General features: G+C 46.8%; 1 protein-coding gene across 10 annotated transcripts in view; it reads left to right on the top strand.

Moving 5' to 3' along the window:
* The window catches only part of GLIS1 (GLIS family zinc finger 1), a 218,341-nt gene extending 198,497 nt beyond the window's left edge, over positions 1-19,844 (top strand). For 8 of the 10 annotated variants that reach the window (XM_064146872.1, XM_064146871.1, XM_064146870.1 and 5 more), the window contains 3 exons: positions 8,790-8,974; positions 15,627-15,794; positions 19,197-19,844. In XM_064146872.1, the coding sequence (XP_064002942.1) occupies positions 8,790-8,974; positions 15,627-15,794; positions 19,197-19,333 (490 nt within the window). In that variant the 3' untranslated portion in view covers positions 19,334-19,844. Of the gene's footprint in view, positions 1-8,789; positions 8,975-10,097; positions 10,857-13,189; positions 13,888-15,626; positions 15,795-19,196 lie in introns of those variants that run through there. The other 2 variants (XM_064146873.1, XM_064146874.1) reach the window with 2 other exon arrangements.
* The last annotated feature ends 1,687 nt before the right edge of the window (positions 19,845-21,531 follow it).

Raw genomic sequence — 21,531 nt, 5'->3', positions numbered from 1 at the left:
GAAGATGCAGAACTGGGTTCAAGTGATCCAAGGCAATATTCCAAATGAAAAATAGTACCTTGTGTTCATCCAGAAGTTTGAAAGAAGCTGACTTTACCTCAGTCCTACTTTAAAGATATTGCAGAGGGAGATGTGTCACACACTGCATCAGCAGAAAGCCTGGGGTAGAGCCCAAGTCTCTGAACAGCATCCATCTACTGCAGCTGGCCACAAGCAAAGCCAGAAAGGAGGAAACCAGGAACTGGGTGTCCTGTGCTGCAGTCAGGGAGCAGAGGCTGAGGCCCTGGGCCCTGTGTCACAGCCCAGTGACTTGCTTTGCTCATTGTTTATAGAAAAGGGTCATAAAATGCAATGATGCCCAACAAGGTGATCTGCACTGAAGGATTTATGAGATATCAGGGAGAGGGGGGGGAAGAGGAGAAAGGAGGAAAGAGGAATAGAAGGAAAAGATTCCTTGCATTCCAGAAACATAGCCAGAGGCACCTGGCAGTGATTAGTGCAAAGGTCCAGCAAACTTCAGCTAGAGTCCAGCTTACGAAAAAGCAAAGCAAAAAGAGTGAGCAGCGTAACTGCTTCCTGAGCATGTGCTGACAGCAACCCCCCAGGGGAAGAGCCAGAGCACAAACACGTGGCAAGAGACTGGGTGCTATCCAGAGACCAGATTAGCAGAGCTTTACACATCATTTGTAATAGTATGGGAAGAGATGAAAATCAGGACTCACTTTTTTTTTCTTCTTCCATAAAAATCTGCTCTCCTGGTCCTGGAGTTCAGTTGTACTTTCTGGCAATATCAGCAGCTACAGTGCCTGGGGCAGAGATTTTGTGAATGAAAAGGTTGGCATGCTGGATTTTACGGCACAGCCTGGCTCCATGGAAAATCTCAGGGTTTATCATAGAATCGTTTGGGCTGGAAGGGACCTCCAGAGGTCCATTCCAACCCCCTCTGCAGTCAGCAGGGACATCCTCAACTAGATCAGGTTGCCCAGAGCCCTGTTGAGCCTCACCTTGAATATCACCAGGGATGGGGCCTCAACCACCTCCCTGGAAAACCTGTTCCACCACCCTCACAGTGCAGAACTTGTTCCTAACATCCAATCTAAATCTGCTTTTCTCTAGTTTGAAGCCATTCTCCTATCACTGCAAGCCTTTGTAATCAGTCTCTCTTTATCCTTCTTGAAGCCCCTTCAGGTACTGGCAGGCTGCTCTTAGGTCTTCCTGGAGCCTCCTCTACTCCAGGATGAACAACCACTGCCTCCTCAGCCTGTCCTGGTAACAGAGGTGCTCCAACCCCTTGCGTTTCCGTGGCCCTCCTCTGGACCCGCTCCATCAGGGCCATGTCCTTCCTGTGTTGAGAGCCCCAGAGCTGGACACAGTGCTCCAGGTGAGGTCTCACCAGGGCAGAGCAAGATGACTGAATTGCCTCTTTGGATCTGCTGGCAGTGCAGCTTTTTTGATGCAGCGTCAGGGTGTAATTGGCCGCCTGGGCTGCAAGCTCACACTGTGGCACTGCAGGAGTCACCTAAGAGACAGTGGGATTTTTTGCTTCGTGCTGCTTGCCCTGGTGCTCTGCAAGACAGCCAGCAGCAGCTCTCAGAGTCACCACTGTTGGCTGTGGCAACAGACAGTGCACCAGGACTGCACTCAACTCAAAATACACAAATCCTTGTTGGAGGCACAGGACAGATGTTTCCCAGCCTGGGTCTGATCCTGTTTCCACGGAACTCAATGGGGTATGGGTTGAGGTTTTTTGCCTAGCTGAGGCATCATAAAAATCCCCAAACTCAGAGAGTTTTTGTATTGGAAACATCCCAATCCAGGAGGTTTCTATCTTGTGGTTACAATTCATTCCCACTTCTTACTCAAGAGCCTCACTTTGAATTTAGCTTCATCATTTTCCCATTTCCAATCTCATTTCTTATTTCCTAAGGAAGTGTAAATACTGGCAACCGAGTTGATCAGCTAGGTGATGCAAAAGCACATCTTAAACCGCCTCCAGACCTGGCTTCACCGTTTCCCACTCTCTTAATTTGTCTGGGAATTGCTGTAGAGCAACAAGGTGGAGATCTGCTTCCTACTCAGGTCAGGTGCTGTGGATAAGCACAGGCAACATACACCTGCACCTCCTGACAGAAAGCTCAGTGCAGAACTGCCGGTACCCACAGGGGTTTTGGTGCTTTGTGGTACAGTGAGATTGGAACACGACATTTAGTGTGCACCGTGAACCACTGCCTGCTTCGGGCAGCTGCAGGTGAAGGCAGGGTAAATCATTCCAAAGGAGCATCATAGCACCTGTAGCCTTTCAGGTATCCTTTCTCCAGGTAACTGCTAGCTCATGGCGTACCCAGATAGCTCCCCGAGGGAGGCCTCACAACTTTTACCATCCAAAATGTATTGTGTCACATGGATTCTGTGTCTGGCTCTGGTGTCTCTAGCTGTTGAAGGGAGTCCAGAGGAGGCCACGAAGATGATCCAAGGACTGCAGCACCTCTGCTGTGAGGACAGGCTGAGGGAGCTGGGGGTGTGCAACCTGCAGAAGGGAAGGCTCTGAGGGGCCCTTAGAGCTGCCTGCCAACAGCTGAAGGGATCCTACTGGAAGGCTGCAGAGGGACTTTTCATCAGGGTGTCTAGAGACAGGCCAAGGGGCAATGGTTTAAAGCTGGAGAGAACAGGGTTAGACTGCAGCTGAGGAAGAAGTTCTCCAGTAGGAGGGTGGTGAGACTGGCACAGGCTGCCCAGGGAGGCTGTGGCTGCCTCCTCCTTTGGGGTTGTCAAAGAGCAGATTGGGTGAGGCCTTCAGCAGCTGAGTCTAGTTGAGAGGTGTCCCTGCCCATGGTGGGGAGATTGGAGTAGATGAGCTCTGAGCTCCCTTCCAACCTGAGCCAGGATTGTCAAAACATGACCGCCAGAACACTTATGTCTGACTGAGGTTGCTGTTTAAGATTCCAAAGGCATCCACTGCACCCACTGAGGGAGAGGACACATTGAGGTCTCTGTGTTTCGAATTGTAATGATGTTTAAACCCTTCTGTTCAGGTGCAGGGTTCTGAGCTTTGCCTTCGCAGCAGTGGTGGGGAGTCAGCTCCTTGAGTCTGACACCTGAGTTACTGAATTCACATGGGTAGAGCCCCACCTGACCTCTGGAGTGTCCCTGAGGCAGGGCTGGCAGCAGGAGTATTCAAGGCAGCGTTGAGCGTGGCACAGCAGTGTGTGGTGGCTCAGCACCATGCATGGTGGCACAGCATCATGCAAAGTGACACAGCAGTGTGCACTGTGGCACAGCAGTGTGTGGTGGCTCAGCACCATGCATGGTGGCACAGCATCATGCATAGTGACACAGCAGTGTGCACTGTGGCACAGCAGTGTGTGGTGGCTCAGCACCATGCATGGTGGCACAGCATCATGCATAGTGACACAGCAGTGTGCACTGTGGCACAGCAGTGTGTGGTGGCTCAGCACCATGCATGGTGGCACAGCATCATGCACAGTGACACAGCAGTGTGCACTGTGGCACAGCAGTGTGTGGTGGCTCAGCACCATGCATGGTGGCACAGCATCATGCACAGTGACACAGCAGTGTGCACTGTGGCACAGCAGTGTGTGGTGGCTCAGCACCATGCATGGTGGCACAGCATCATGCACAGTGACACAGCAGTGTGCACTGTGGCACAGCAGTGTGTGGTGGCTCAGCACCATGCATGGTGGCACAGCATCATGCACAGTGACACAGCAGTGTGCACTGTGGCACAGCAGTGTGTGGTGGCTCAGCACCATGCATGGTGGCACAGCATCATGCACAGTGACACAACAGTGTGCACTGTGGCACAGCAGTGTGTGGTGGCTCAGCACCATGCATGGTGGCACAGCATCATGCATAGTGACACAGCAGTGTGCACTGTGGCACAGCAGTGTGTGGTGGCTCAGCACCATGCATGGTGGCACAGCATCATGCATAGTGACACAGCAGTGTGCACTGTGGCACAGCAGTGTGTGGTGGCTCAGCACCATGCATGGTGGCACAGACAAGGTCTGTGACTGAGCTGGATCAGTTCTTCCAGGCGTTTTCAGTGGGGTCTGTGGTGAAGGTTTTACATAAACAAGAGGTTTCTGCTTAGTCCTTTCAACTTAATTGTCTGCTGATGTGTCCTCAGGAGAGGAATGCCTTGGGCCTGCAATTCCACCTGAAACCACTGGCCCCTCAAGACCAGTGCTACATCTTCAGCACCACCCTACACATGGTGCTTCACAGGGGTATTTAAAAAGCCCAAAATACTTGGTCAGTCACACCAAGCTGTGTGATGAGTGAGGGGAGAGAATTCCTCCTTGCCTCCTTGGGCGATTAGCTTACATCCTGAAGCACAAGATTTGCTTACCCCTTGCCTAGCATGGAGGTGTTGGTTTTGGCCATTTTAAAAACAGGCCATTCTGTCTGATTCTGTGACTTCCTGTGGCTATGAGTGCCACAGGCCAGGGCATGCTGAGTGAACAAAATGTTCCCTTTGTTCGCAGCCGACACGCTTCTCTCTGTGGTGCATGTCCTGTTGCTCTCCTGTCTTGGGCAGGCTGGAGAGGAAACTGGCTCCTCCACTGCACCCCTGAAATCTGAAAGCCTACACTCGACCATTTAACTCCTCTTGCAGGGGCATGCTTCTTGGTTTGGATGTTTTCCTTTGTAAGAAACCCGTCTCACTATTCCAGTCTGTCTTCAGCTGGGTTTAGCTCCCACGACAATCAAAACTGAATTGGTTTTGCCACTATGCAGTCCATGGTCCTTGACAAGCAGGTTCTTGCTGCATCCAACTATGTAGTTCCCTGTCTGTTACTATCACAGCCCAAGGAAGCTGCACATTGTTCCTACAGCCCTGCTGTTCCCAAATGGTGCCTCTGAACAGGAATATTCCACACAGCCAATGTAATCAGTTAAGGATAAGGAATTTTGTTTTACATGTGTGTAAGATTGTTTATTTATCTCTCTATCTCAATGTAGGCACAGATAGACATATTAAAGGCCCCAGAAGGAGCTGCAAATGTACTGACTTACACAAGTTCCACTTAAGCAAAATAGAGGGCATGTATTTATTATTAGTATCCAAACCAAAGCAAACTGTGGCTGTAGTGCAGTATTAACAGGAAATGTCCAGGCTATTAGTTATTGAAACATGTATGGCTGAGCCACTGCCTGGGAATTCTGGCTGCATCCACAGGAGTTCCTGCTCCACGTAGCTCAGTGGTTCTTTTATGCAGGAGGCACCTCCTCCTTTTGAGCTCTATTCTGTTGCTACTGCATTATCTGTTTCAACTGTATCAGGAACGAGCCATCCTCTCTTAACAACCTGGGTGTCACAGCAACCTGATTAGCAGGCAAACATTGAGGAGAGAATTAAAAACATGGCATGGGGAGCTGGACAGGGAGCTGCTGACAAAGCTCTCCCTGAGTGTGCCAGGGCACATGCATCGATGTGGGCACACACAGTGTCTGAGGGACCAGCTTGGGCTGCAGCCATTGTGAGGAGCGTTTTAAAGAGACCAATCCCCATGATTCTGCTGCTGAGCTACAAAGTGTAACTTCTGGCCAATGTGTGGAATTCCTGATTTGGGAGAGACTGAGCAGAGGAGGCAGAGACGGTGGTCGAGTGTTAGAGGAAGCTTTCAGGGTTTCAGCTGAGGTGGTGAGTTCTAGGATACTGGCTGCAGCAGACAGCTATGTTTGCTGAGCTGCAGCACGGTGACTGCAGTGCCATGCGGGAGCAGCAAGTTGGCAGCTCAGCCAGCAGGACCAGGGCCCTGCATCCCTTCTCTCTCGCTTGGGGGCTCTCACCTATTCTTCACCAAGTCGTTGCAAAGGCTTCAAGGTACAAACACTCACAGCTGGTGAGCTCACACAGGAAAAAAGCGAATGCACGAGTGTGGACTAAAAGTAACAATCAGACTGTTAAAAATTCTTCTCCAGATTTAAATAGCCTCTGGGAGTGCTCACAGTGGGTAGGGAAGCTGGGTTCCTCAATATGTCCCCAGCTGGGCACCTTCAATGCACCACTCCTGCATGACATGCAACATACCCGCACGGAATGGAAGGCTGCGAGTACTCGGCCATCCCAGCAAAGCACTGGATGCAGCACAGCCAGGCAGCCCAGGAGGGGTGCTGCTTTTCCCAGCAGGACCAGGAGAGAACACTTGAGAGAACACCTAGCATGGGAGGTTGCAGAGCACTGGTTCTCCAGAAGGGTCCCTCCCTCGGTCAGAGCTGTTTCTGACTCCGCCACGCCTGGGAGCTCTTCATTCATCTTTGTTTTCCCTTTCAAATGTGTGTGTGGTCAGGAGCCATCGACATGTCACTATCAAGATCTCTTCTAGCTATTATCTTTCTAATGAAAACAACTGCAAGCCTTTCATCTCCCCTCAGAGAGAAGCATTTCCAGGCTTCTAACTGTGCTTCTGGCACATCCAGGGCAACGTCTGCGGGTACGCCGCCGAAAGGGGCTGCTGACCATGCTGGCACTTCACTAGCAGCCTCGGAGGAGACCATAGCAAAGCCTCAGCAGATCAGCTCAACCCATCTTGCTGCAATACTTCACCACAGACACGCATCTGAGAGCATTTGTGGAAGATACAACTTGTAGCTGGGCTGCACAACAGCTCGTTTGTGTTCAGCTGTTTTCTCTGCTCAGACCTTTGAGGAAAAACTGGAGTCCCACGGGAGCTGACCTCAGCGCTCGGCTGCTGCTCTGCGAAGGCTCTCTGTGCTCTCCCGGAGCAGCTGCTCTCAGCAACGCGGGCTCCAGAGCATTCCCTCTCCCTGCTCTGCAGAGGGCACAGGTGGCTCCTTCGTCCCTTTAGCACCTCTGCGAGCCCAACCCAGCCCTGTCGCTGAGCTCTTTAACGTGCCTGGGAAATGAAGCAGCCGCCACGACCGTTCTCTTCCCGTCTTTGCTTTTAAAACCCGGCTTTAGTCCTCTTCAGTTTCCACGATCTGTCTCAGGAAAACCTGCTGTGTCCAATTCTTACTCGTTTGGCTTGAACCCCGCCCCCCCTTTCTTCTCCCACTTAACGATGGTGGTTTCTTGCTGCCGCTCAGCTCAGGGCTACTCAGGGTCTCCCTGATCTGTATTATTTGCCTTATTTTCCTGCTTTGGGAGATGGAATTATTTCAGCATAGGATGGGCTTTGCCTACTTGATTTATTTAAGCCCCTTGTAGCAGGGTGTCACTGTGACAGCTTTTGGCAGCGCTTCTCTGCCTCCGGTGCTAAATTTGATGGAGCTGTTGTCACCGGTACTTCACAGTTCATCTGTATTTACCTCTTGAGTGCTCCCACGTAGTGCTTAGCCCCAAGCCAAGCGTAGCCTCACTCCCCAGGTTTAATCCTAGCTGCTCCAAGAAGCAGTTGTGTGAACTGGTGAGGAACTACTATTCCAAATCATGGTCTGAGGTGTTTGAAGGACTTCAGCATTGGTAGAGGAAGACACCAATGCAAGAATTGATTTGGGGTTTGGCTGATTGTGTGCCTGCCATGGTTTGTGCTCCATATTTTCCCCAGATAGGTGCCATGTACTGTAACCTGCAGCGGTATTTTTATTGCTATGCCTGTAGCTGTGAAGGGTGAGAGCAGTCTGACTCTCAGGTGCCATTTTTGGTTTCTGAGGGTTCTGGTGCTACTGAAAGAGCTGCTGCTTAGGTTTAGCAAAGCTCCAGACGCAGCAGAGTATATGGTGCCCACAGCCCACACAAGTAACAGTGTAACACCGGGCAATGGAACAAAAGGCCACACTGGAGCTACCAGAGGAGGGTAAAAGATCCAGCTTCTATCTATTTACTAATTTGTGAGGTCAGTTCAACACAGCTGTAAAAGAGGCTTGTAGGTGTATGGGCAGGTTTTTGGCCCCATCTTCTGCACCATGCCATCTTTCTGGCTGTCAATGACCAAAGGACAGGTCTCTGGCAAAGGGTTTGTCCCTTCTGGGCCAGCTACTGAACTATCCCTTGTCAGGACCATTTCATTATGGCAGTGAGGAAGCACTGAAGCTTCTCTGCTCCATTGATGGCAGAGGACAGCCGGAGACTTCACAGAAGTGGATTTGTGAGGCTGCTCCTTCTCAGCTGCTCCACCTGTGGGAGTGTTGGGTCAGGGTCTGTCCCCCAAGCAGGTCTGCTCCAGCACTCCACTGCTGCCCTGAATCCCAGATGTGGGGGGGAATTCTCCATCTCTCAGGGACAGCCACCTCAGTCTTACACTGAATGGAGCTGCCAGGAGCAAACACTCAAGCTTTACTTTGAAAGTCCAGAGCCATAAGCTGCAGTTAGAGCTGTATTGCTAAGCCTACAAAATCCTGCAGGAGGAATAACTGCAACTAAAGCTTTACTTTGCCTTGGCCGAAACTTGGGTGTAAAGCTTCACTCTCTTAAAGCCACAAAAGCACTTAAATGATTTCCTTGCTTTTACTCACTCCACATTCTCCACTCCTCTTTTCTGGACATGTCCATCAGCTCATTTAGCTCATGGAATGCTAAATGAAAACCAAGCTGTGTCTAAGTTCCTTACTGAGGTGTCATTTAGTTGTCACCATGGCTAGTCCAAGGCATCGCTGTGAAGGAACAGAAATAATTTGTCTCACTTTCTTCCTGACAACCACCTGAGAGCAACACTACATAATTTTATTTTTTCCACAAGGTAATTTCTACCTGCAAAACAAACATTTCTGCAGTTTGGCCATTGTGGAACTCAGGCCTTGCAAGCATTTCATTTTCCCATACTGTGATGTGATGTGTCGAATCTTTCTGTGTTTCCTCTTTCTAGGCTTGCTCCCAACATCATCTCTCCACTCGTCAGCCCCCTGAAGGCTTTAGTTCCACCGTCCCTGCTGCAGAAACACAGCTCTCCAGCAGCCCACAGCCACTCACCTCACGGGCAGCAGTTCTCTGGAGTACCAAATAAACCATACACACCATTCCAAGCCCAGCCGGCACAGCAAGGGTCTCAAGGTAACTCTTCCTTCTTTTTCCTTCCCCCCTAACTTTCCTGATTTCTAGTTGAGGAGTAAGAATTTTGGGGGTTGGAATTTCATGCTGGTACAAACTGTCTTAAGGGACAGACAGCACTTCAGTGGGAACTCCTGTTTGTAGTGGCTTGCCACACAGCAGAACCAAAGTGTGAGCCCAGCTGATGCTGTGTTATGTTACTATAGTGGAGAAAGCCATCAAAGAGCAGACTGGCTGCATGCACTCAGGTGTGTTTCAGGGCATGTTTTCAAACAGATTGCTACAAGACTGACTTATGCCCCCCAAAACACTTCAGAGAACCTCCTTGTTTAAAGATGAAGTGCAATACCCAGTCCAGACTCACTCCTGGATTGTCAGTAAAGGACTACTGTGACCGTGCAGTAGATGGCTGCTAGCTATGCACCACATCTGGCCCAGCCTTCCAGCAGGTTGCAGAGAAGGACCCTGCAGAGCCAGAGCCATCTAGTCCCACGGCACGTGGGCTATGTGGCACACCTGGGCTGCATCCTTCTCAGTCCACTGACAGGGATGTGTTAGATGTGAGCTTAGACAAAGAAAAACGTTTGGCTCTTAAGGTTGCTGTCTGTATTCTTTTATATCACAACATGCAAAAGCATTCTGTACAACTGCGGTCTGAGGATGGGAACGAGAGCAGCCAAGCAGCTGATCCACTGCCTAATTTGAACCATTTTTTGTTCTGAATTTCTCAGCCTTTGTACTCAGGAGCTGATGTACCTGTCTCTGAGTTGTGCTGTGGGATCTAATTAATGCTGTTGTAATTTCTGAGGTATAAATTAGCAAGAGGTAGTATATTGTTATCATGGATTCTTCCAGTAACAGGATCTTGCATGTTTAAGGCCTGTGTTATATAATCCAGATGGTATGCTGCTTAACTGTGGCAAATCTTCACCATAAAGGAGCGTGCAGGACATCTGTCTGTCTGCAAGTATAGCCAAGTGTTTCAGTTTATGCAGGCAGATAAATAGCTTTCTGAAACTGGTTTCACAGCTGTACTATCATTTTTGTAAGGTGATTTTGGCTGGCAAAGTACCAGCATGATCAGTTTACCAGTGGACAGAATAAGAGGCATGCTCTCTCTCAATAGATGCTGAGGCTGGGTTTGAAGCAGAGGAGCTGAACACAAACCCAGCAAGCAATTCACAACCATAATGGGGTTCAAGACCAAACAGTTCCCTCTGCTCAGCACTCTCTACGGAGTACTTCTGCTCTTTGACTGGACTGACTTAGTCTGAAAAAATTAAAGTGTGTTACATTAAAGGATTTGTGCCGAAGGAAAAACTTAACTCAACCTGATGCTCAACAGATTAGTCAATTTAAAAAGATTAAGTCTGTAAGGCAGCAGTGGCAGATTTATGATAGCATATAATGATATACGATTATGTTACCATAATGAGCTAAATAACTACAAGCCACAAGAGGGAAGTTTTAGCAGCTCATTACCATGGCAGAAACAAACGCAAAGACAGAACAAGTTTTGAACCACTTACATAAATTGACTTTATTCCTTAAGAAAACCACATTTCCCTTGGAGTGAACTGTTGCTTTTTAAGTATTACATCACGTGCACTTGCAGAAGCAGTCGTTTCCCACTTAGGCCAAAGGCTGAAGGACTGTTATAAACTCATTATGGAAAGGGTCATTCAAAAATCAATTGTGATTAGCAGCCTTGGAAGTCTAATTGATCTGTAACCTGTACTTAGCTCTGTTTGCTCTACAGCTTTTTTGCATCTCGGTTCACTCATAGTACATTTTCCGAATGGAACCTGTAGTAACTTGAGAGTTGGGAACTGTTGTGGAGGAAAGAAAGAGTGTGCAAGTGCAGCTGCAGACTTGGGCGCCTCCACAGAAGCACACAAACATTGTGGATCCTAAGTTTTTAGGAGCCATTAAACTTTATCAGGCTGGCAGCAGAAATACTGATAAGTAAATGCTCAGCTGACATTATTTGTATGTTCAAACCTGCCTGTCTAAGACCACATGGAAATCATTACATGCTGAAAGAATGTGGCAGGCAGTGGAATCCTGTAATTACTTAGACCTGACCTGGCTTCTTCTCAGAAATGTTAGGGCATTTGAAAAGCTGAGATTTCTTTGCACATGAAAGCAAATGCCATGACATAAGGAGATGGCATTTAATAGGCAGATTCCAATTATTTGCTTATGACATGACTCATTTTAAAGCTGCTTGGAGTTTCTTGGGCCATGCCTTGGAGAAGCAGCAGCAGCAGCCAGCGCGCTGTGGGAAGGGACTAACTGCAGCTTTTCTAACACAAATTATTTCAAAGTGAAACTGTAACTCAGTGTTATGTTTGGAACTTGGCTTATGCTTTTATTAACTGCTATATTTCTACATCTACTGCACATAAAACATTTAATAGTGGTCATTGAAACCGACAGGATTTTTAGTAAGTTCTTCACTTGAAAATTAACCTCAGATTTTTTTTAATTTAAATCAGAACAGAAGGAAAACCTTAAATCCACGTGGAAAAAAAAATATTGGTGCAAGACTTGTTGCCAAATTGGTACCATGCCTTTGCTCTCCTCAAAGGAGCAGGGCTGCTTGCACCAGGCAAGCCTTCCTGTCTACTTCGTGTTTTAACCACTGAATGAGGCTTTTTCCAGAACTTGTAGAAAATGCTTCACACTCAGTTCAAGCAACCACGTGTGGTTCACTGAGCCACTGCTTACGGGGACTTAATCGTGTCTCAATTCCTGACACTTTCTGTGTAAAGCACTTTTTAAAATATAAGGAACCACAACTGAATAACACCAACCCCAGGCAGCACCTTTGTTTCACTGCACATTCTAAAACTGCCTAACTGCAGTAAAGCTCTGAGTGGTTTTGCAGGTGCAAGTCAAACATGTCCCCCGCAAGCAACAAGCTTCATTTCCTGTGGCTCTCTAAAATGAATGAGACCTTATCCGAGTTCTGTTGTTACCAAAGTCCTTGTGGCTGCTCCAGCTCACACAGCCTTTGCATCCCTCCTCTAATCACTCTGGGTTTGGGGAACACTCAGCATTTAAACAAGCTGGCAGTTTTCTCTTTTTAATGCTTGTAAGAGATGCATGAGGCTGAGATCCTCTTAGAACAGCCTGAATGGACCCTTAGCCATGCCAGTCCACTGAAGGTCATCAGCAAGAGCCAACCTACCTGGTATCAAACTAAACTCTGAAACAGCAAGTGTGAGAACAGAATGCATACCAGAAGTCATGACAAAAATGTCAGTGACATAGCAGCCCCCGATCTCGCAGCCCTTCAGCCTGGGGGTGTGCAATTCCAGTCACTCCAGGGCTCATTCCCACCCAATGCATGTGCAGCTGAAGTGCAGCTTCTAATGATGCAAGCATACTTCTTCCTGTCCAGGTGTTTGTTTCACACCCAGTTTAAGTGCAGGGAGCATCACCAAATTTTTCCTGTATGTCCCAGTAGTGACACTGCAGATCAGGTTCAGCAGCTACAACTGCAGTTCTCTGGTGTCTCAGAAGTATGATCAGAGTCCTCCTGAATAAATCGCAGCCACTGTTGCTCCCCATGAAACCTCCACACAGGACGTGAGAGGTTGTGCTGGAAAATGAATCATGGAAGCACTCTGAAAAGAAATAGCAGTGCTTGCTGACAGGGCTCTCATCTATGCAGAGCTGCTGTCTCAACTCTCCAGCTCCTTTTCTGCTTCTGCAATTGCAAAAGCTGTTTGGGATCTCTGTCCACCTTCTCCTTTCATCCTCAAGGAAGCAGCTACCTGCCTTTTAGTCCTCTGCCCCCACAGCTATCTTTCTGCCTTTTTCCACGCACATGGACTGCCTCTCTGCCTTTCCTTTAGAGTCCCACTGTCCCATCATTTCTATGAAGTTAATGAAAATGGAACAATCTTTTGTTGTACTGCTCAGGTCAGAACGGTTCAAAGTCTCAGGGTTTGTTTCACTTTGTCCAGTGTTGCTGCTGCAACTTTTCCCTTCCTCACTCCACTTTTGTTCTTCAGTTTGCTGCCTGCATTGACCATATCTGCCAGCAGATTGAACAGGAATGGTGTCTGTTTTCTTTGGAAAGCACTCAGCACAAACTGCTTCCCAGTGCATACACCAGCACTTCGGCACTGCAGTGCACTAACACCACCACTCACCTGCAGTGTATCTCTTCGGACAGTTCCAGTAACACTTTTTGTGTTGCCCTTTCAGATTCTCACACAGTGATGATGAGGGACAGACACTGCAAAACAAGAGAGAATTTGATTGTTTATGGTGGTTCTCTTCTGGAGTTCTGATCCTGAGGCCATTCTCTGCCTCAGGTTATCATTTCTGGAGCAGCTAGACAGGGTAACTTAAAACACTTCAAAAGCAACCTTTACCCACAGCTCTTGCAAACAGCCTGGATCCAGCTAGTTTCAATCTAGTTCTGTCATGCTTGGCTGTTCTCTGAGCTGCTGTGCCAGCCCTGTAGATCATCAAGCTCTATAACTGATTGAGCAAAGGCAAGCCTGGGAGCATGACAAAAAGGCAGCAATTACTGAGAGACACAAAATCCACATCACGTCTTCCCAAGAAGTGATGTGTACAGCAGATATTCTGGAAAAGGGTCATTCTTTTTCTATAAATGTATAGAAGTGTTCTCTGCAACCAGCTACACTTCCTCCCCAGCCAAGTGTCTCACTCTTTTCGCTGCTCATCTCAGGAGGATGTATTTTTAGAAGGCTTACAGCAGGGCAGTCATGTTTTGTAAACAGAAAAGTCAGGAGAATTATCAAAAGCCAAGCAATAAAACACTGTACCTAGAACCACATCAAAAGCTGCCTTTGCTACCTCTCAGAAGAGCTCTTTGATTTTCTGAGCCAAGCAGTAAATAGAGGTGTTGTCTATTCCAAGGAAGGCCATGCAGCATTTCATACAATGAGCAGCGTCTCTGATACAGCCATAGGTGTCAACGATGCAGGGAGTCTGTGGTGAAGGATTGCAGGTTCTCAAGAAATCAGCTGTCTAAGCCTTGCAGAATCTGCCAAAAAAATGTAAACTGTGAAACCTCAGAGCCAAGCTCTCACCATCCAATGAGCTCATTGCTTTTCTACTGAAGATCTGTCTCAGCCTTATTTATTGCCACCTCAGAAAACATGGCCAGGATGGCCAGACACACCCCGAGCTTTGCCTGACACTATGTGGTCAAACTTTGGTAGTAAAAGGAAGATGCAGAAAAAGACAGGAGTTCTTCCTAACAGGAAAGAGCTTTTACAGGGTAGGATTTTAAAGGCCAGATGCCAGCCTGTGCAGCATCCAGGTGTCTTGTTTCTGAAGTGACTGAGTAGCTGCAGGCTGGCCCAGCCAGGCAAGTCTTCCACTGCTGGGGGCAGCTCTGCTGACTTGCAGCCACTGCATATCTGGTGCTGCCTGTGCCTGACTCAACTGCCTGGAGCTCGTGCAGCAGTAGTTCATAGGAAATGCTTTGATCTAAGTAAGACTGAGGGAAGAAAGACAACATCTCCATATTTTTTTCTGGCAATTAAGAGGAAAATCCTGATGGCACATTCTGTTTAAACTTTAAACCTGACTTGCCGTATTTAAGGGCTGGAGCATCATTTCAGAAGGCCTTTCAGAAAAGGTAAGAAATGGGCTAGTATACAAATGTACAAACAGTGTGTGATGCACCTGGAATCAGGAAGAGGTTATTGAGGCAGGAGAATTAAATTAGGCCACTATGGGTATAATAAAACTTGTGTCATGCTTTGAGGTCATCCTCTTGGGAGCAAGTAACATTTTCTTTTAGGATGCTGGCACAAACTTGTAAGCTGGAAAATTCCTTCCTCAGCAATTTATTTGCCTTTACTGTTAAAGATATTCTTTTGTAGTGTGTCATTCACAACTTCTGCTGGCAAAACCCAAACTGCTGGTCCACTGGTAATGTGATCCTTTAAAAAAAAGCAGGCCATAAGCAATGCAGGCTCTGCAGGGGACTAAAGCAGAGTGACTGGGGCAGCCAGAGGCCATACAGATTTATCTCAGCACTTCTCAGAAGCAAGAAGAACCTCTGGCTGAGCTCAGGGTGTTCACATGATGTCTGTCTGGAGTCAGTCCTGCACCTCCAGGTCCATTTTCCTTGTGGATTGTGGCTCTGTGTGGAAGAAATTTCATTTGAAATTGAAGCAGGCTGGGAAAGGAGAGTTTAAAGTCCTTTTGAAGGTATTTTGAGTACATAGTGCATAATGGGAAAGACTTCACTCAACTGGAAACAAAGCAGAGCTATTAATTTAAATATTGTTTTAAATTAATTCATTATAGACATATCCCCTTAGGAGCTGAGCATCCTGGACCTGATCCATCAGAGTACTTACTGCTTAGCTTTGAACACAGGTGGGTTGTTGACTGCCTTCAGCTGATCTATTGCTTGAAATGAAGCACATCCCTTGAGATTTTTGCTTGATGGGGTTCACAGTCCACAGCACCTTGTGGGATGGAGGCTGATGTAGTTTTGTATTGTTGTGCCTTCTGGAGCAGCATGATCATTTTTCTACAGCTAAAACTGAGGAGGAGCTAAAATCCTTCCAGCAGTAATGAAGGAGTGTGACAGAAATGGAGCTAATTACCTGGCAGCAGTGTTAAATGTGTGTGCAATGCTATCTGTTTGCAGGTTACCAAGGCAGCTTTCACTCAATACAAAACTGTTTCCACTATGGAGACTGCTACAGAACAATGGACCAGGCTGTCACCAGTGATGTACTCACAGGGGAACCACACTGCTTTAATCCTCTGAGACAGAATGGCTATCACATACTCAATGCACCTTTAGCTTCAACAGGTAATTGATTCTGCCTATAGTTACTCACATGATATTTCTATCAGGAGAGGAAAGGAACATGGCTTACAGCCAATGTTACTGCAAAAATATGTTTGCATAAAAACCTCAGTCACTACAACTCACTTGCCTCTATGCAAATCCCAGAAGAAAAGCAAATTTGTTTCCTTTAATCCCTCCTGTATTTGACGGATAGATATATTGTCCTTTCATTCTGCTGGATGTCACAGGCTGCTCAGGAAGAGCTGCAAACAGCATGTGCCTCACACTGTGTGGGCTATTCACTGTACATGACTTCACATGTGCTCAGCAAGGCTTCTAGATCAGATCAAAGTGAAAAAGGCAGCTGCACAACTCGGAAGAAGGTAAAAACAGAAGGGACTTGCTGTCCATCTAAGAGGCTGGCTCTGTCTGGCAGTACTGATGCTCACCAAATGGAAAGGCTCTGCCTTGGAAAATGCAGCTAAAAAACACCAGGCAGGTTCTTTCGGTTCCTTCTGCTGTGTTTGTACTGCTGCACGCTCCCAGCAGTTGTGTCTTCCCATTTGGCTTTGTATTTACATCAGGTAACATCTGCAGCAAGTTATTACAGCTAGATCACAATGCTTCAGGAGTTGGGCATTCACTTTTATAAAAGCTTTTTAAAACCCCAATTGAGAATTGACAGCATTACTGAAATCACAGTGTGTTGTCAGAGGCATGCAACACCACCGCTTGCTGTAATCTTTATTTACAGAGCTCCAACAGATTTCTCTTCATGTCTGACTTTGGGAGGGCATCTCCACTAAGGCCGGTGCAGAAAACACGTTTCAGTGCTTTCTGAAATGGGGCCTGAGTCAGACCACAAAATTAGAGCTGACTTTCCTGTTTGTTTTGCATTAAAGGAGACTCTGTTCAGAGCAAGCGTGCCTGCATTTGTCTGCTGCTCCACACTAGAGTGTGTGTGTGAGTAACCAACACAAGGGAAAAGCTTAAGATGAAGTTTCAACTTCAGCTTTGAATTCTTTTGTGTTATTCATTAGTTTGATGTTACTAAAACACAGGGTTTTGTTCATGTTAACATCAAATTTCAAGTTCAGATTGACAGCCTGCAATATTTAAAGAACAGACTAAATAAACTTTCTGAAAGAAATTGTAGGAGCAAAGAATAATCCTGTGGCAAGGCACCAACTTCAACAACAGTTGATTTTTCTGTCTGGGGCTAAATTATTATGAAATGTTTCTGTGCAGTACTTTTGTTTTTAGAGCGGTTAGTGAAGTATGCAAACACTTAAAAGGCCGCAACATATATACATGAAATACATCTATCTTATCTTTTTTGTGCATAAAATGGAACCATTCAGGTTTGCAAGATTCATCAAGGCTAAGCATTATTTTTTCCCAGGCTTTTGTATCACTATTAATATTAAATGAGATCTCATCTCCCAGGAATGCCAAATGTGACTGGCAAGCAGCTGTTCCATGAATCACATTAACAGTCAGTAACTTTTTATCCTTTGTTCAGGACGTTGGATAGTTTATCTGGAATCTCATAGTGATTTCTGGGGTGTATGCTTATTTGGGCTTTGTCCATCTGTGGTTGTGTACCCAGCCTGTATACAGGCTCATCAAACAGAAATTAGCATAGCATAAACACTCCCAGAACTCAGATAAATACTGGTCACTCTGCTCTGGCTGACACAGCAGAGGGCAGATAAACAGCCCAAGTTCATCTTCTGCAGCCACTGGCCATGCACCACAGGAAATGCACCATGCATAAATGTAAATGAGGAGACAATTTTGTCTCAAATAGCAGAAACTTAACAGTAAAATACCTAGAACTAAGTTCTGGGGATTGAGCCCACGGTGCTTTCTGAAATCAGGACTGGCTGTGTGAGTCTAAGCTCTGTCCTCATTGCTGGGGGTGCCACAGAGCCTGGAGGCCTCAGTGAAGCCTGGGCCAGAAGTTAAGCAGGCAGCAGAGATTAGAGAAAGGCCCAAAAGAGCAAGCCTCATCTGCCACTGAGGCTGAGGCATGGAGCAGTTCTTTCCCAGTGGCACCTCCACTGAGCCCACACATGGCCTTGCAATACACACAGTGTGATTTGTAAGACATTTATTTTCTACAGCAGGCACTTAGTTCACAAGCATGTTCTGAACTAGAATAATATTCTCCCATGGGTTGCCTCGGCTGACTTAATGTTGCTGCTATTAAAAACCATGGTAGGTGGGCTGGGTGCAGCCCAGTATCTGTGAAGCTGACACAGATACTTTCTAAATACCGACCCCAGATCAGGTGGTGCAGGGTAAAAGAGAATGTGTATATTAAAGGGTTAACGTAAGGGCTCAACGCTTCATCCAATAGTTTTGGGAGAGGGTAGTGGGGATGGGTTAAAGCCTGCTGAAGTAGAAGGCTTAGGAGGCGGCCCATCCCCCAAGCAGGCAGCAGTGCCATGGAGCAGACAGTAAGGTCTGGTTGGTGTGAGAAGTGCAGGCACAGGGAGATAGGCAAAAAGATGGGCAACACGAGGAATGAAGTAAGGCAAGAGCTGGCCTGCACAAACGTGAAGAGTGTATTTCAGCCATGAGTGGCCAGTTGCAAAATCAGATTACAGTGGGCATAAAGGGGGATTTTCATGTACTTTGGAGTAGGCAATAAACTTTTTGTTTCAGCCTCCCTGATGCTCCAGATGCCATAGCACCTGGTAGGAAGCAAACCTGTTCTTCTCCAGAGGGATGTACAGTTCAGGATGCCTGTAACAGCTATGGATGTTTTGAGTGATAAAAGGAGTAGGACAGAGAAATTGGTCCCCACCAAAGTGGCTTTCTGGTAGCCTGGCAAGCTCATCCAGGTCAAGAGCCAGCAGATTTGGCGGGCTGAGGATCAATGTAGTGCACAGCTTCTTCCACATGTCCTGTGAGCCTGACCTGATGCAGACACATTTCTGCAGGTCTCAATTCTGCAGTCTATGGGGATCCAGTACATGTAGGATCCAGATTTCTTCTGGACTGCAAGAGCAGCTGGGAGACACATGGAACATTTTTCCTAAGTGCCATTAAAAGGAAAAACCACACAAAATAAGAGGACTGCATCACTTGTAGTGCACACTTATTAGGATCCTTGCCCACTCATTGTTTTGACATCCTACTCAGATAATGACTGCAAAGTCCCCAGAGAGTCATACCCTGATACTTGCACTTTGCTTGCAAATGGCTAGTGCTACAGCAATGAATGGGAGCCCCATCTGCTATGACACACATGCCCATGGAGAATCGCTGGTGCGTCTCCTGGGTGAGGCTTTGATGGCAAGCTCCATTGTCTTCTCATTAGCGCTGTGCTGTATCATCCCAGGCCTCAAACTACACTGCCTTCCTTATATGTGCTGCGGTACTAATGCGTGTCCATGCCCCTTTTCATGCTTGCAGGCTATGAAGCAGTGTCTGAGGCACAGTGTGTATCTGAAGACATGGTCTCCAACGGCACTGATGAGAATGGATTCTTCCAGAACAGTGCCTTTGATCACTGCTTGAACCACATTCCTTCCATCTACACTGACACCTAAGAGCAGTGCTGACCTGGTTTCCTTTCTTATAGCTGTAACGTGTATGTAATTACAAAGGTGTTGTTCAAGTACTTGTATTTAGTCTGTACCCCTATATGTGCTCATTTAAAGAACCACCTCACATTTACCAATCCATTTTATACATGACTAGTCTGTATGAGGTCATATTGCATCCTGTTCCTTTGCTGTGGTACTTTGAAATTCATGCTTTAAGGGAATGAGGAGCAATTCAAGCAGCTTGTTTTGTAAGTTCTCTCAGTAAAGTGTAAATGTAACTTATATAATAAACATGTAAAGAAGGTTTGCCTTTTCTTTTCCCCTGAAAAGTATGTTTCAGTTTAAGAATGTTGTTCCCTTTGATCAGTTTTCATTTAACACATTGGTCATTTTTTTCTCTTTTTAACTGAAAGGATTTTTTTTAGTCACAGACCTCATGTATATAATGATATTCATTTGCTCAGCTGGTTTTATATTTTCAGTTTTACAAGAAAGCATTAAAAACTGGAAACGGGTTGTACTGTCATTTCTTAACATCACTGATCTGCCTGGTGTTACATCTTCAAAATGCTTAGGAGTGGTTTAAAGCAAGAAGAGACATTCTGGTGACGGAAATTAAAGAGGCTGCCTATGAAGAAAACCAAGGAACCTGCAGGCTTTCAGCAAAAGGACCAGGAAGCTTCCAGTGCAGGGCTGGCTTTCCAGTGCTGTGTACCTGCCAGCCCTGCACTGTCTCCCAGCCTCCCTGCCTTGGTGGGTATATCAGCACATACAGCCACTCCAGCAGCAAAGGGGAAAACTCAGCGCAGCTGTGGTTGGCTGATTATGCTCCACAGGTAAGTGCAGAGTGTCATCCCACACGAGCTCAGTGGCATGCTCACATTGCACGAACACCGAGCATGGGGCAAGCCACTGACCACTCCTCACAACACCCAGCAGCCAGCCACAGGCTGCAGAGAAGAGCAGGACACCGTCAGAGGACTTTCCTCCACCCAAAACACTTGTAATTAGTGGCTTCCAGAGGAACACAGGTCTGCACCTGATGCCAAAGGGCTGAGCTTGGCCAGAGGGCAGAGCTTTTGTTCAATGAGCTTGTCCCGTGTTGGCAGACAGCCCCTGATTGGCACTTCTGCGGAGGGACCAAGGCCCTGCCTTCTGTGAGGGTGTGAATGCCTGACTGTCCTGGATGCCAGGCTGGCACAGCAGCACGTTGAGCACTGCTGTGAAGCCGGTCTGGGCTAACCACAATGCCCACATAGATGCACTTTACTTGCTTCTCCAGGGCCTGCTTGTCCCTACATCCAATTTAGTTTTCCATCATTAAGAAGTCTGAATGAAACTCATTCAGGAAGCTTTACAGTTAGTCACTACAGAACAAGGTAAAATGGCCTGTGTGCCCCCTCCCACTTTGTAAACAGTTCCTCAAACTCTCAAGGCTGCCCAATCCCAGATGTAAAATTGTGTCTGCCCTGCCTGGCCCTAGCAGTCCTGGGCAGCACTGAGTCACCATTCCTCTCCTACAATTAAAATGCATGAAGGCTCCAAGTTGTGCTTGAAGCCCACACGTGACTTTGCTTCTGATTGCCACCACTTTGGGCTTTCTGTCCTGTTGCCAGTGCATCAGAGGTCTGAGGTTTTCTTGGTCTCAGACATTGGTGGCCAGGACATTTTCCTAGGACATCAGACAAGAAGGCAGGTAGCAAAACAACTGCCAAGCACTGAGAACTCCAGAACTTTTGAAGGAGGACTTAGAAAAAACATATCCAAATCCCAATAAAGCTGTAAAGGCTGAGACAAAAATCAAAATAGTTCTTGTGCTCCACTTAGTTGGAGACATTAAAAGGAAATCGTGCCTCAAAAAACATGATTAATCTCATTTCCTAAAAATTAAATCCTTCTAAAAATGACATTTTTCTAGTTAAAAATACAAGCCATCCAGACCTAAACATATTTGATCAATTACTAAAATATTTGTGTCACAACAACCAGGCTGTTCAAAACCACACAATGATTCACAAAGGACTGGGAAATTTAAAGCATAGCAGCTGGAGTGATGGTTTAATTCCAGCATTTAATTCTCTGTGAATCAGGTTTTCTGTAAATGAAAAGGACAGATTCAGAGAAACTCAAAGGCTCAGAGTTTGGACAAACCATTCAGATGCATAATGGCACAAGTTAATGGTTGGTTGTGTTATGGTGTA

This window comes from Pogoniulus pusillus, chromosome 8 (assembly GCF_015220805.1).
Source record: "Pogoniulus pusillus isolate bPogPus1 chromosome 8, bPogPus1.pri, whole genome shotgun sequence".
NCBI classification, from domain to species: domain Eukaryota; kingdom Metazoa; phylum Chordata; class Aves; order Piciformes; family Lybiidae; genus Pogoniulus; species Pogoniulus pusillus.
This window is presented reverse-complemented; position numbering and strand designations above follow the sequence as displayed.